This window comes from Pteropus medius, unplaced genomic scaffold (genome assembly GCF_902729225.1).
Source record: "Pteropus medius unplaced genomic scaffold, Ma_sr-lr_union100, whole genome shotgun sequence".
In the NCBI taxonomy this organism is placed as follows: domain Eukaryota; kingdom Metazoa; phylum Chordata; class Mammalia; order Chiroptera; family Pteropodidae; genus Pteropus; species Pteropus medius.
In genome coordinates, this window is record NW_024349803.1 from 18,827,091 (window position 1) to 18,843,124 (window position 16,034).

Sequence of the window (16,034 nt, forward strand, 5' to 3'; positions counted from 1 at the left end):
CACCAAAGCCAACAAGAAAGATGATTTCAGTGGCACAAGGTTCAAGAGCATCTTTATTGAACAACTGAAAACACGGCAGCTCTGGGCTCCGCCCCAGGGGCACTCTGCCCCCATGTCCTGCCCGTGGCCAGTCTCTGCTTCTCCTTAGGGCAGAGAGTGACTGCCCTGGAAACACCACTCACAGGAGCCACAGGGAGCCCAAGGAGACCAGCAGCGTGTAGCCAGTGAGGAAGACCGGGCTCCGGAAGGCGGGGTGAGCCCGACTGACGAATCTCATGTCGGCGACCCGCTTCTTGATCCAGTGGGTGAAGTGGGCAGTGCTGGTGTAGATGCCAGGGAAGCTGTGCTGGTTGCAGCTAAAGATCCAACTGACCACCCCCATCTGCACCCAGGTGTTGTTCACCTGGCAGACCATGGAGCTGCCAGAGTTACCCTGTGCAGGGGAGGGAGGGAGGCGTAAGGGAGGCAGCAGGAGGCCTCACTGCAGGCCCCGGACCAATTCACTCCCTCCCGGGCCATATCCTTAGTATGAGTTGCGTCCAGCCTCTGCTGTCCCTGATGAGGAGGCCTGGCTACAAACCTGTCCTGGGACATGGAAGCTCTGCACTGGGGCCCGAGCTCGGGGCCACACCGGCCTCTCTCTTCATCTCCTGCTAACTCTCCGACTGTAACTCCCTGGTCCCCTTCCTCTACCCTCCCCTTAAATCCTGGTAGGCCTCCAAGGTGTTGCCCTTGACCTTCGCCTTTCCTTCCATCCGGCTGCAGAGTGAGCTATTTGAAATGCAAACCTACCCCCTATTCCATTTGTGCAAAGCAGGTGCATGTATAAGAATACTGTTTGCAACAGCACAGATCAAAAGGCAACAGCTGTTATTTCTGCTGATGGTGGGTTTGTGATTTCTTTTAAAAACTTTCTTTCCACTCTTCTGTATTGTTGAAAAGTTTTATAAATTAAAAACACAGAAAAACAGTTCTCTCTATAGATATGGATATGGATATGGACATGGACATATGGACATATAGACATAGATATAGATAGAAATTTTTTCAAAAGGAATGCAAACTAAGATTTATAGGACATAATCTAATGAAGAGTGCATAAAGACACTTCAAGAAAAAATAATAAAACTAAAAACATAAAAGCAGACCTAGATGAATATACAAATATACCACTGTTTTTAGGTGAGACAACTTAAAACAATGTAAAAATATCAGTTCTCAGCATTTAGCTTCCTATAGTTTGGAAGACTTGCTACCCCGCCCTACTTTGTTGAAGATAACTAAATATGTAAGATTTTTTAGATGCATGGGTGAGCTGGCAAGAAAATAAAGGCTCTGCTGAGTCTAAAATCCAAGAAAGGGCTGAAACCCAAAACACTGTCAGCAAAATCTGAGAGATGGCTTTTGTCCCAAGGCCATTCGCCAAACCCAGTGATCGTGAGCTTCGGTGTTCACAGCCTTGTTTATGGATGCAGGATACAAAAGGCAAAACCCAACGTTGCCCGAGGAGGGGGTTCTAAGAGGAAACCTCCTGCAGGAAGCTACACAACCAAAAAAAAGGACCACACCTTTCGAGCGAGGACCAACAGGCAACACCCACCCACATGTGAACTTGCAATGTGAACTCATACAGTCTGGATGGTTCAAAAAAAACCCAAGCCAAACACTTTGTTTAAAGTGGTCCTGGGTTGGTCATCCACCCAGGTATCTGGCAGATACAAACATAGATTCTGTCTAAAGGACATGCTTTTTTCAAGCCATGCTTTAGAGAATTCCCACAGAGAAACCCCCAAAGAACAGGTCCTCGCTCTGAAAACGTGATTCCGTACCCAGTGACAGTGAGGAACCATGAACCAAAGCCAACTAGCAAAAAAAAATCTAGAGCAGAATCAGAGCCCTCACAGCACGAGATTCAGGGGATTATCACCTAGAAGCTTCACAGCTCCTGGCTATGCACCACTTCATCAGCCTGGTGGTGGAGGCAGGAGTGTTGGTTCTGTTGTCCTTTCTTCTCCAGACATATTTTATAAATATTTTTGTCTCTATTCGATGTCAGTTCTTCTTACATCCATCTCTAAAGTTCAAGCTATTCCCAACAAAATGCCAGCAGGACTTTTTTAGGACCTTGATAATCTGATTCTAAAATCAATACTGAAAGGTAACAGTCCATGAATTCTGTGACAGATTTAGAAAGAAGGGCAAATTGGAGAGTCGGGCAGGGGGCAGACTTGACCTACCAGAGAGTTCGATCTATTTCCCAACTGTAGTTATAGAAACTGTGGTAGTTGCATAGAAAGAGAAAAATAGACCAGGGGTGCGGGGGAGAGCCAACGTGTGTGATGCCTGCATGTGAGGAGACTTCACACAGGCTCCAGAAAGTGTCACATCTGTGGGACAGGAAGTCTCTGTTGTAGACAGTATGGAAAACGATGGAGAAAAATGAAGTTGGATCCTATCGCGACACAGCTCCAGAGATAGAAAAAAATCCGAAATTGTAAAAAGTTGAAAAGATAAAGCTAAGTAAAAACATGTAGGGCCATGAGTTTATGACTTGGGATGAAGCATATGTTTTCAAATAAGACTCAAAACCCAAACCTGAAGAGTGGACATGTGTTCGGCTTAATTACATCAAGACCATCTGTTTGGTGAAGGAAATCAACTTTCATTGAAGATAAACAATGAATTAAGAGAGGGCATTTGCTCTGTCTAAAACCAACTAGAGGTCAATATTTAGCATCTCTAAGGAAACCCTGAAAATTAAGCAGAGAAAAAGAGTGAAAAGAGATTCGTGGGTTTCTATGTCTGGATCACCCAGTCTCCAGCTCCTCGATAGTTTGGAGAGGCAGGAACCCCATCCCCCAAGGGTGCCAAAGGCAGAAGATGGGTGAGGATAATTACAGGCTTTACTCAAAATGATGTTTGGGGTAGGGAAGAAGATTTGACATACAGCACACGTGGGTGGGGGCAATGACTTGAAAGAATAAAGCCACTTCATGTGGATTCGCTCCTCAGCAAACAAAAAGGGGTCGAGGGCAGAGGGAGATGTGTAGCACAGTACCATTTATGCAAACTAAAATACACGTATAGCAACGCTATGTATTTTTCAAAGATATAGACATCTTTAAAGTCATTATTAAACAGATCGGAGTAGGAGCCTTTTGCAGGGAGAAGAAATGGAAGATGAGGAGGGAAAATCAAGCCAAGATAATCAAGCTAGTGATGGTAGCGTGAGGGGCCTTACCTGAGAGATATGGTTAACTGAACACAGGGATCTCAGAGAAAAGGAGAACTCAGAGAGAAAATAGAGAAGAGACAGAGAGAGAGAGAAAGAGAGAGAGAGAAAATCTCGTAGGTGGACATTCAAATCTATGAAATAAAACCAGAACCCAATAACAGGATGTGAGCCACTGCATCAAAGGAAAACAAATAATAACTTTCAAAAATATGAAAGTAAAAACAGAATTAAAATCTATAGTTAGAGCGTAGAAAGATAACATTGCATCTCGCAAAGCCCATGGGTTGTGGGCCTGAATGACACACAGAAGAGTCCCGGTCTAAATACTTTTAATATCAAACAAGAGAGACTGAAAATAAATTATTCGTTATTATCATCAATTCTTTATCACTGCACATTCAGCTCAAGAGACTTGAAAAGGAATTAATAAAGACAAAAAGAAGATAATTCGTGCATTAGAAAGCAGGAAAATCATAGGCTGGAGGAATGAAATCAATAGCTTGTTTTTTTAAAAAACAACAAAATAGATAAGCACCTTGTAAGTCTTACCGAGAAAAACAGAAAGAGAAGGAAAATGCAAATACTTTGTGATCTGAAGAGAAAAGAGATTAGAACCACCTCCAGAGAGAATATACTTTCTCAGAATCTGAAGAATGTGTATAACTTCCTCTATATGGATTTAAATTCTGGATGAAGTGAATAATTTCTAAGAAAATGTAAATAAATCCTGTAAGTCCAATAACCATGGGCAACTTAAAATATTGCCCCAAAACTAGCCCTCAAAGGAAAACGAGCCCACGTGGTTTCATAGGCGACTTTTATCCAGCATTCAAGAAGTAGATACTCTATGTTAGTTCAAATGTCCCGGAATATGGTACATTTGTGAAGCAAGTCTTGATTCTGTAACTTGGCAGAGGAGGTGCCTTCCTCGACACACCTTAAAATGGAGCCCAGCCTCACCGGAAGAAGAAAACAAGACAAAAGCCAAAGGCCATGTGGATTGTGCCGCACTGGACTGCTCATTCCTAGACCAGTACCGTTTCTGGACCGTGCTCCAACGTCACCCTGTGCCGGGCCCAGAGCCCCCAGCACAGGGTGTCTGTTGGATAAATAAATAAATTAAAAAGGTTCTGAAAAAAAAAGATATTATTAACCCAAATCCAAGAGATGCATGACACAAAAGTATGTCGTGACCCAGGGGGAATGACCGTGGCATTCAGGGTATATAGATGGTCGTGAGCAAGCTGTCCTCAGAACTGACCCAGCATGCTGAGTTCGAGCAGAGAGTCATCTCAGTAGCTGCAGAAAACTCATTTTAGGAAGGAGGCCCTCCCTCCCTCTCGAGATGAAATGCCACCGTAAAACAGAAGGGCGTGGCTCTCTCCCGGAGGGATGGGATGGCGAAACAGCCGCGGGCTTCCTGATGCCGCGTGAGCAGCACGTCCGTGAAGGTCGGCAGCAAGCAAAAGCAGAGCTACAATTCCAGGTGGTTTGGGGGAGACGTATCCAAAGTAACCAAAGAAAGTGAAACTCATGGGGAACAAAAAGAGGCGAGATCATTACTAATGGCAGCTCATAGGCGTGTAGGCCTGGAAAGCCCAAGAGAATCAGCTCAGAACTCTTGGTTGTAGTGATGGAGTTCAGTGAGCTGAACGCCCAGATGCTCTCTGCGAGAGGGTGAGTCCAGGAGACGGACGGGAAGAAAGTGAGAGCGAGGGAAGGTCCTCACCCTGCTTAGGAGGAAGCTGTGGACGTTGGGTCTAGGTGTGGATTCTAGTGTAAACATGTGTGAGGAAAATGTGAGGTGACCCGTAGCAGAATGAAATGGAAGATGACAGCTTCTAAACCACTGCAGGGGAAGAGTGGAGTGGGGGAAGAACATAAATCAAACCAAATCGTAAGGTGAGGGGGACAAAAAGAACATTCTCTTGGTAAATGGATCAAAGGACAGTCTCTCTGATGCGTTGGGGAAAAAAAAAAATAGCGTCTAACTTTACGCCGTTTACAAAAGACACACCTAAAACAAAGGTGCACGATGTCTCCTGGAAGACAGAGAAATTGTTCTGGAATGTAGTTCTTGATATTGCAAAAAAAACAAAACAAAACAAAACCCAAAAAACCAAAAATCGCACACAGAGAAAGAAAAAGAGAAAAAAGAAAGAAAGAAAAAAAGAAAAAGCATGCACACTGAAGAGAGAGAGACACATTTGTCATTGTTTACAGATGATATGTCTGGGCCTACGAAATCAAAGATCGACTAGATCCAAGAAGGTTGATTATTACAAAGTAAATACAATAAAAAAAATCTATATATAACACAAACAGAAAATACAAGGAAAGAAAATATATCATTCATAACAGAGGTATAATATAAAACGCCCAGGGATAAACTTAAGCAGCAGCACGCAGTAGCTCTAGGGACAAGGGCTGTCCATTCCTGCTTTCAGGACATAAAGAAACAGAGCAAAATAAAAAAGCATTTCCCCTACATTCATGTATTAATTTCCACCAAAATTGCCCCATAATTTCCTTATGGACTTGATACGAAGATTGTTCAATTAGAATGAACATGAGGACAGTGAGGTAAGTTCTTTAAAAGAAGAATCATGAAGGAAGATTTGCCTTACCACGTACAAAAAGAATTATAAAGCTACAATATTTTAAAAAGAGTGGTGGTGGCATAGGAACGAGAAAGCAAAGGGCAGAAAAATAGACCATAATGAGATGGGAATGTGATCATTGGGTGTACTCATTGCCAAAAAAAATAAGTATTTCGGATAATTTTTTTTTTTTTTTTTACAGAACTGGCTACCTTGGGAGAAAAACGTTTGGGTAAAAAAATAAAGCTGATTCCCTCTTTCGACTTTTCAGATGAATCGAAATTAAAATATTTAAATAATTAAGAACACGTAGAAACAGACAATTTAATGATCTTAGAGTGGGAAAGACATTTCTAAGCATGGCACGAAAACTACAATCGGTGAGGAAAATCATGATAAATGTGAACACATCAAAATTTTAAATAACACTGGAAAAAATCCACACCAGATAACACACACACTAACTCCTGCCCTCCCTCTTTCTCTCTCTTTCTCTCTCTTTCTCTCTCCGTCCACACCAAAAAAAAGATAAATGATGACCAACTAGGGTAAAATATTGTAAAGCATTTTACAAAGAGTTAAAACTTCTGGTTCCCAAAGTTTTTTGGCAACTTTTTATGTTGAAAAATATAAGACTTATAGATAAATTGCAAGTATAATATTCTTACCCAGATTACTAATTGCTAATGTTTTACCATATTCGTTTTATATTCTCTCTCTCCATATGTGTGTGTGTATTTATTTATTTATGAACCACTCGAAATTAATTGAAAAAGACATGACGTTCCTTCACCGCTAATTACTACAACACATAATAAATAATCCAGAGTTTTTACAACTCTACCAAAACAAAAGTGGTTTAACAGAAAAGCGTGGGCAAAGGACAGGAGAAAGTGTAAATGGTACATTGAACACGGCGAGCATCTTTACTTAGACTCCCTTTGCCCCTTTAAAATTTATTTAGAAGGTGAGCTCTTCCCCTGACCCTAAGTGAAAAACTTGGCAACACCGGAACATTTTGCTCCCTGTAATTAATATCATAATTACTACAATTATATGGTCACAAAAACATCTCAGTTCAGAAATCGGAATATCTATTTCCATGCAATAATCACGATGCTAGACTTGATTTAAAGTAAAACATCTCCCCTCTGCTACCTAGGGCATTTGGAAGGAGGAAGCCAGGCAGAACCAACTGTGGCACATTCTTAAAGGAGAATGTTGTAGATAGAGCTAATTAGGGAATTGGAGCCACACGTATCACTGCAGATAAAACTTAAAAGCTGTTGAACAGAAGAAACGAGAGGCGGAAGCATGCTTGCAGAATGACGCCGCCTGGTTCTGCCAGCACCTGGCCCAGACCCGGGCATGGGCCTGATTGATGCTCAGACATGTTCCAATGACCTGGGACGTGCTGCCGTTACGGCCATCGTCATGAACAGAAGCAAAGAGTATTTTCGCCCCAGCTGATGCCCAAGGAAAGGAGGTTTTTTTTATGGTCTCCCCGTGCCAGATAAAAAGGCAGGCATGAACCCTGCAAGCCCCTCCCTGCCCCGGGCCCCACGCTCCGCACCTGGCAAGAGTCTATGCCCCATTCCGAGGTGGCGCACAGCACGTCGTTCCCGATGAACTTCCTCTGGTCCTTCAAGAAGAGGAACTGGTACCGCTGACGGCAAATCCTATTTTTGATGATCTTGACAGCCACCTCCTGAAGACTGTGGGAGGCGTTTGGGGTCACTAAAGAGAGAGAGAGATCCTGCCTCATCCATCCCTTCAGTGATTTGGCACAACCCCATCTTTGGGTTATCCACATTCCCCAAGGTGGGGGGGCAGGGCCATTCGGTGGGGTGGTGGTTTATAAAGGCCCCGGCTGCAGCCTGCATTTTGAAAAAGCTCAAGCTCATTAAAAAAACTAAGCAAAATCTCCCGGGGGGCTCAGAGCGACATCCAGGCACCAAAGGAGGACGAGGAGCAATGACCCTAGTAATTCAGGTTCCATGAGGGTGAAGGGCTGAGCACTGCTCCATGGCTACCTGGCAAGGTGGCAAGACCTTGGAGCCCAGAGTGAGCCACCCCTGGAAGGCAGGACCGCACAAAAGCTCCTAGATCCTAGAACCCCAGAGTGACTCCGACAGAGGGCAGACCTCCAGAAATTATTGTCGCCTCAAAGTAACAAGCGTGTGTGAGGGCCATCCAGGGCCTCGGCTCCTCCTAGACGTGGCTGTTGTGCCACCTGCAGGCAGGGAGCCCCATTCATAGTGAAAGGTTCATCTCCCGCCATGCTGCAAGGTGAGGGCGTGGCTTTCCATTTCACTTTGGAAACTGAGGTCCATGCCGGCCACGTGTGTCTTTCACACTAGAGCACTGCGTGTACCTTCCCATCGACAGGGGTCAGGAGAGTGTGCGGCAGGGGCAGGTGCTCTGGAAATGTCTGCCGATGGAGTGAGCGAGTGAATGAAGGAATGAATGAACGAGCCCGTGGCGAAGTTGCCTCTGAAGAGGCGAGTGTCTTGAAAACTGCGCCCGCCTCCACTCACCTCGATTGTTTTTAAGTCCCCACACGATCGTCCAGCACAAGGTTCCGATAGATGGCTTGAGTTTGGTGCTGGGTAGGCAGACGGGCTGGACAAGGGGGGACCAGAAGATGGGGTCCCTGAGCTTCAGGAGGGCGATGTCCTCCGAGATGAGGTTGTTGAAATCCTCGTGAATCACGATGCGAGAGAGTGGGAGCTGAGTGCCATTTTCCGGGAGGTGCTGGACGCCCACCATCACAGAGTACTCTTTGGGGTCTATGGACCTGCAAGCAGATTGCCAGCAGTGAGGCCATGAGGGGTTGGGGAGACACGGGCCACCCAGCCAGGCCCTTACTCCCAGAACCCCAGATTCACCAGAGTCCCCCACCCCCGGCCAGAAAGCAAAGCCCCTGGGACCGGCCGGCCACCCTGACTGACCTCTGCAAGCAGTGCGCGGCCGTGAGGACCCACTGCTGGTGGATGAGGGAGCCGCCACAGACGTACACGCCCAGGAACAGGATGCTCACCTGCCATGGCCACTTGCCCACCTCCACCAGCTGCCCCTTCACCACCTTGCAGGAGATGTTGGTCTGACCACAGCCCTGGAACAAGGGATCTGAGGGAAAAGGTAGAGAGGGGGCCATGCCAGCCCTGTGTGGACCCTCAGGCGGCAGAGGCAGCACGCAGATCCCTGAATGGCCGACTGCGGAGGCAGAGGGAGCCACCTGCCAGCCGTCACAAGCAGCCACTGCCACACGTACTTGTAGGGAGAGTCCTTTCCCACATTCAGAGGCCCAGAGACAGCAGGTGCCATGTGTTATAAAGAGGGACCCCAACAATGGGGACCAGACAATCCCTCCCGGGCTTATGATCAGCCATCACCCCAGGATTCATCCCTCTCTCCCTGTTTGCACAGCAGATGGTTTGGGGGAGTGAAGGAGAAGAGAGAATCATCAGAGGGGTGAGCTGTCAGTCAAGGGATCGGTGACAGGGCACAAGTGAGCGGGGCCGCTTGTCGACGTGGTCAGAAAGCAATGGACAGTGACGTCACGTCGTGGAAGCCCCAGGCCTGCCTTCAGGGACCACCGCCCTGGAGCTGTCCTCTCTGTGACCATACGAGGAAGTGAGCAGAGACGCTTGTCACTTCCCTCCCTGCCCCTCACCGGCCCCCAGAGTAGGAGGGAGAGGAAAGGAGCCCGCACTGAGCGGGTTATGAGGTTGGGATTTTTGAACTGGACCACCTTGGGTGGGACCTCACTGAGAGGAGGAAAGGTTGGGACCAAGATTGAAGACAAATGAAATAGCCTTCTGCCAAGTGTGGGCTGGCCAGCGAGCTGCTCCATGTGATCACAGAGGCGAAGCTGGACGTGTGCTGACATTGTCCCCAACTGGCACAGGTCCAGAAAGTCGCTCAGCAGCTCAGCGTGCAGTGCCAAGCAGAGCAGCAGGGACTCAAAAGCGGTAACCAAGGCTTGTCCCCGCCGTGGGGGGCGGGGGTCTGCGATGGCAGAGGAGGGGGGTGCAGCAATAAACGGGCAAGGCTAATAATCTATGGGGACACATACACTTCCGCAGAAACATCTGCCGGGCCCTTCCTCGTAGCAATTCCTCAGAGGGTCACAAACCATTGATGTGTGGGCTCATTCTCCCGTGTCCCAGAGCGCCTGGTCCTAACAGGTGTAGATGGCTGGTTCCCTTGCTGGACACGTTCACCGTCAACCAGGGGCCTCCCCCAGGAATCCACGGGGACCCACACGAGCCCTCGCATCTCCATGGAGCTGCATCTCGCTTTCTCTCACACCATTCCATTCTCGCCAGGCCCCTGTCATGGCGTACTGGCCTGTTTTCTTTCTCCCAAAAGGGAGAGCCTCGTTTCCGGCCCATCTCATACCCTCTGGTGGGTGAATGGCCACCTCGTTTCACAGTCTGTTCCACTTTGGGAAGAAAGAGAGGGCTTCCAGGGGCTTCTCTTTCTTTTCTCACAGGGCCGAGGCCCCACGGAGCCGGGGTCCTGCAGAATGAATGTCACCACCTAAAACGTGACAGTTCTCGGGAGCAGGAGTGGGCCACGCCCTCAGTGGGTTCCCAGTGTCGGGGAGCAGCCCTCCTCAGAACCATGTCCTGGACTACGTGGACCCCAACCTCCTTCCCCAAAACCTCACACTGGATTTGCAGGATTCAGCCTGGGGACGCCAGCACCACGTGCCAGCACCAGGTACAACAGTTGTATCTGGGGGGAGCCAGAATGGATTATCTGAGGATGTGAAGTGTTGCCAATCAGCCTTGTCATAGGCACAGTGTCACTATTCCATACCCAGGGGACATTCATTGGCTCAAATGGAGCCCACTACACACCACCTCTACGCAGCCCTTCTTGGCATCCCAGAGTTGGAGCACTCCCCTTACAAGCTGTGCCCTAATGTCACCACCCACACTCACACATGGTGACAGGAAGACTTGGCTCGTGACCTCTGTCCCTTAAGGTCACAGTCCCCTCTCTCCCACACCATCAAAGGCACAGCCTTTGGCTACATGGAGAAGTGCTGGTCCTTGCCACCCCAGAATGTTATAGATGCCTGAGGGAAGGGCAAAGTAGGAGGGCACCCATTCATTCATTCGTTCATTCACTCACTCGTTCAACAAGGCACTGGTCCAGGAAGGGGAGTCATACAATGAGGAAAAAAGACAAAGTCCCTGAGTTGGAAGACACAGCCTTACTCGCAGATGCCATGCCAGCAAGTTCTCTGCCAAGAGGCAGAATGGGCAGCTGGCAGGTGACCTGAGCCAAGGTTGCCACCACGAAATTACATGTGGTCAGTTAGGGTAAGAGCTCAGAGACCTCCCATCTCATGGGGCCACAAACTTTTCACCCCCAAAGAGCCTACTAAAAACCAGTATTGAATCCTGGCTCCAAGAGCCACTTAAATTCTCTGGGTCTCGGTTTCCCTTGTGAGATGATGTGGGTATAGCCCAGCTCACAGGTTTCGAGACATAAAGCTGTCTGAGAGCGCCTTGTGTAGGGTGAGCAGTGACTCACACACCACAGTGTCATCAAGTCCTGGTTCTCCCGGATCTTGTCTCCCAAAGAAGCTCATCTGTTCCACAGATGTTGACTTGTGCTCCAATTTGTAATAAGGCTCTTTCTTCCCTCATGTTCTGTCACCCTGTAAACTGGAATGGCCTCGACACTGTCTCAGTCCCCAGGCGTGGCACATCACATGGTAAGGCCGTGCCTGTCAGGCATGAGGACAGCTGACATAGGCGCCCAGGCAAACAGACTCCTCCTGCACCTCTCCCATGTCCCCAAAGCCCTACCTTTGACATAGAATGGAGTCCCAAGTCCAGCAGAAGAAAATGGAGCCGTGAGGCCCTGAAGATTCCCTGGTCCGCAGGCCATGACAAGCAGGTGCCCGGTCCTTACTGGTTCTCATAACGGAACGTGGGGCCAGGGCATCTCCAACGTGCAAGGATTCTAGAACTCATGGTTTGTTTATTCAAGGTAGCAGGGAGTAGGCCTCTGCCCCAGGGCTGGGGGCTCATGCAGCTGAGGCAGCATCAGGATGCTGAGAAGGAGAGAGTGTGGCCACAGCAAGGCCCCACCAAGGCACAATGCGATGCTGCTTCCAGGAGCCTCCCTAGAATGCTATCACAGTGCTGAGTCTGTGACAGCGCCTGGTGTCTGGCCCACGACAGTGCCTCTCAGGCTCAGCCTGGGTCGTGGTGATGTCCCTGTATGCCCAACCCTGAGCCTGCAACAGTACCAAGTATCTGGCTAGTGACAGTTCCTGGTGCCTGCCCTATGAGGCAACCCTAGGACCCAGTCCGAGCTCCCTTATGAAGCCCTTCTGCTGCCCCTCCCCGCCGGAAGTGTGGAAACTGAGGCACAGGGAAGGGGATGGCTAGTTCCTGCTGTGGGTGATTGAGCTAGAGCTGGAGTTTGCCTTTTTCCCACAGGTTCTGTATTTTCAAGAGAACCTGGGAGGGTGGCTTCCTTAGAGGAAGCAGCCTGAAGGGCTGGGTCTTCATGAATCAGTGGAGAGAGAGAGAACAAAGAAGACCCAGGGAAAGAAGCCCCTCTCTGCTCTTCTGCCTGTGGTTCAGGACAAAAGCTTTAAACAGAAAAAGAAAGTTACTTTACGCTGAAAAAAATTAAAATGGTGATGACTATATAACGTCATAAAGTTCCGCTCATCAATAGCACAACATCAAATATTTGAAGCGAAATCAACTGACGATACGCGAGAAACTGAAAAACTCACTTGTAGTGGGAGAGTCTTCGACACTGTCTTTGAGGAATGGAATAACCATAAAAACCAACTGCACACTAGACTGCTAGGGAAACCACAATAACTTCCCTAAAAGCCGAACGACTTTGGGCCACATTTTTTACTATGATGCAATGAAACAAGGATTTAATAACAAGAGTAAGCAGAATAAACCAAATCGTTTGAAGATTTTAAACTTGTAACTTGTTTTGAAAAAATAAAAACATTCTAAAACTTCAGAAAATACTAATAGAGCAATGAATTTTTAAAATGTATTGGGTGTGTTCAAGACAAATCCATAGCCTTAAAAGTTCTTATTATTGAATAACAAAAAGCGAAAATAAATTAATTAAATGCTAAAATCAGGAGACTGTAAAAGTTACCGAATAAACCCAAGGAAAATCTGTAGGAAGCATATACAAAATATAAAAATATACCCTAATCAATTAGGACAGCAGAATTAGGAATGAACTCTATAATCCAGATCTTTGAAAAAACAAATATTAAATAGGATGAAAGGCATATTTTATATTGATAGGATATACCCCACCAATATGGTATAGCAGGCGTGAACCTTGCACTCCTAACAATACAGCTTTGGAACATAAAGCAAGAATTATCTGTCTATAGCCATGCCAACCCGAACAAGCCCGATCCCGTCTGATCTCGGAAGCTAAGCAGGGTTGGGCCTGGTTAGTACTTGGATGGGAGACCACCTAGGAAGACCAGGTGCTGTACGCGTAAACAATAAAAAAAATAAGGGATTGTAAGCTGATAAGGTCCTTGCAATCTGTGAGGTCAACCAAGGGTTGCCTCGCCTAAAAAAAAAATTAAAAAAAAAAAAAAGATGTATCAGAAGTGCAAGAAGAAATAGACCAAGTCTTAATTTCCGTGGTAAATCTTTCAAAAATCAATGGATTATACAGACATGAAATATCTGAAGTATTGAAAGGATTTGAGTAACACAATCAACAAGCCTGATCCAGTTTATAGCTAGAACACTGTTTCAAAACACACCAGTTTCATTCAAAAGCACATAAAACATTCACTAAAACTAACCAACTACCAAGCGCAAATAAAACCTCAATCAATTCCAAAATGCAGAAACAACTAAGTCCATATTGTGATATAACTCTCAATAGAGAAAAAAGAGATGCCTCTACCCCTCCCCCAGATTATCCACCAGGAAATTAAATAACACCCTTCTACATAAATAAGAAATACGGCGTGAAATTTAAAATGTAGAAATGAATGACAATGAGGTCAATACGTATCAAACGCTATGAAATATGACCAAAGGGAGACTCAGAGGAAATTTTATGAAAGCAAGTGAAAACCAAAGAAGTCTATAATAGTGAACCAAGCGTACTCAAGAAGTTAGAAAAAGAACAAAATGAATCCCCTAAGAGTAGAAAGTTGAAATTACTAAAGCTAAATGAACTTTAATGAAATAAAATAAAAAGAAGCAGATCTGATCTCTCAAGCTAGTTTGTACATTCAGGAGTTCCCGAGTAAGAGAAACCTTCAAACAGCCTTAAAATTTCTGTCTCCTCTCTTCAGTAGTACAGCTTCATCCTGAGCTGGGCCCCTGGTTGAAAAATGGTTGCTAACGGCCCACCCCTCCTTCCGCTTCCTCATCCACCTTCACGGCGAGAGTGTGCAGGTGTCTTCTCAAACCAGGCCTTAGGTGACAGGGATAACCCCTGAGGTCAGATGGCTGGGGCGCTGGACCACGCTCACTAGTCATGCCTACAGGGCACCCCTCCTGGGAGCTGGGAGTGTGACAGCTTCCTCCTGGGGAACACCAGCAGCATGGCGGAGGGTGTGGGCTGACCAGAACCTGGGGTAACAAGGAGAGGATGAGTACCATAAAGCTAAGCAGATGGTTTTTTGTAAACACCTAAGAAATAGACAAAAATTTGGTGATTCTAATCTTTAATAATGAAGAAAAGAGAATGAGTACACATATCAATAATATTAGAAATAATAAAGGGGCCATAGATTCAAATTTTACACATCAGTTTGAAAATTAAAAATCTAAGCTAAAATATATATATGTAAAATAAACATTTTTAAAAAAATAAATAAAAATCTAAACTAAATTAAGTGATTTTCTATCCTAAAATTAACATAAGAAGGAGTGGGACACTCAACTAGGCCAGTAACTATAAAATTGAATTAGATAAGATAGTTTTGCAAGATGGCCAAGAATCAAGATCACTATCTTTTTTTTATTCATCAATAGCTTTAAAATACCTCACACGTAGGATAAGAAAAAAACATGATGGGCAAAGATATTATCCACAACGGACATAATCAAAGTTTGTAAAACACTTAGACAGAAACTCAATATTTTTCCAGACGTCCGTGAATAGAAGTGCTGAATGAAGACATGTATCAGAACCCTGGTTAGGGACTCTGCATTGTAAAAATGAGAGTTATCCCCAAATTAGCCTGCGTGTTTAATTTCAATTCAAATACAAATAGTATTTTTAATGGAAATTACAAACTGATTCTAAAGTCGAGACGGAAGATGAGCGTAGAAGGTCAGGCAAGTTAAAAAAAGGAAGAGAGATTTTGCTATCATTTAACAAAACATGACATAAAGCTGATTGAAACAGTACAGCACTAACCCAGGGACAGACAAACGGATCATTAGGGAAATGGTAGAGGGTTCAAAACCACACTCATGAATATATTGGGATTTTGTTATTATCAAGGTGGATATTCAGATCGGCACAGTCAAAAAGATGGACTCTACGAGAAAGTGTCAACGAAGCTGGTTCTCCAGTTGGAAACAGATCATCTCCACCTCACACCACACATAAACAGAAATTTTAAATGGATTACAGTTACACATAAAAATTAATTTATCAAAATATTAAAAAGAAATATAGAAAGAGAGCTTTTATAATCCGGAGATGAAGAAAGCCATCTTAAACAAAGCACAGAACCCATAAAGCAAAGACTGGCTGTTTCGACTCCATAATAATTTTTAAAGTCTCTATGGGAAAATTACCATATTTCTAATCCACATATTTCCAAAAGACAAGTGGTTCACCAGAGAAAATATTTGTAAAATAAGTGACAAAGGCTTCATATTCAGAAAAGATAAAGACCTTTCATAAGAAAAGATGAGCAACCCAATGTTTTAAAAAGGTGAAGTATATCAACAGGATTTACAAGAGAAAAGGCACACTTGTTTTCCAATAAACACATGAAAAAACATTTTTCCAATTAAAAAAAATGCAAATTAAAACAGCAATGATGTAACTTTCTACCACCGGATGGGCACAAGTTTTAAAAATGTATAATGTCCACTTTTAGCAAAAGGGAACACATTCCTTCTAGTGTACTGTAGGTGTGGATGTAAACTAGTTCAGATTCAGGAGTGGATTTGATAGTATTCATCCAAAATGGT

The 16,034-nt window shown here is 45.3% G+C and overlaps 1 protein-coding gene and 1 pseudogene across 1 annotated transcript; one reads left to right on the forward strand and one right to left on the reverse strand.

Moving 5' to 3' along the window:
* Positions 1–178: 178 nt before the first annotated feature.
* On the reverse strand, positions 179–9,162 carry LOC120581928 (serine protease 46-like). The gene is made up of 5 exons (XM_039836807.1): positions 9,078–9,162; positions 8,787–8,964; positions 8,373–8,632; positions 7,409–7,572; positions 179–433 (listed from the first exon to the last, which is right to left on the reverse strand). The coding sequence occupies exons 1-5, from the start codon at positions 9,160–9,162 to the stop codon at positions 179–181; spliced, it is 942 nt and encodes a 313-aa protein (XP_039692741.1).
* A 4,073-nt stretch (positions 9,163–13,235) lies between these two features.
* Positions 13,236–13,354, forward strand: LOC120582453 (uncharacterized; annotated as a pseudogene).
* The last annotated feature ends 2,680 nt before the right edge of the window (positions 13,355–16,034 follow it).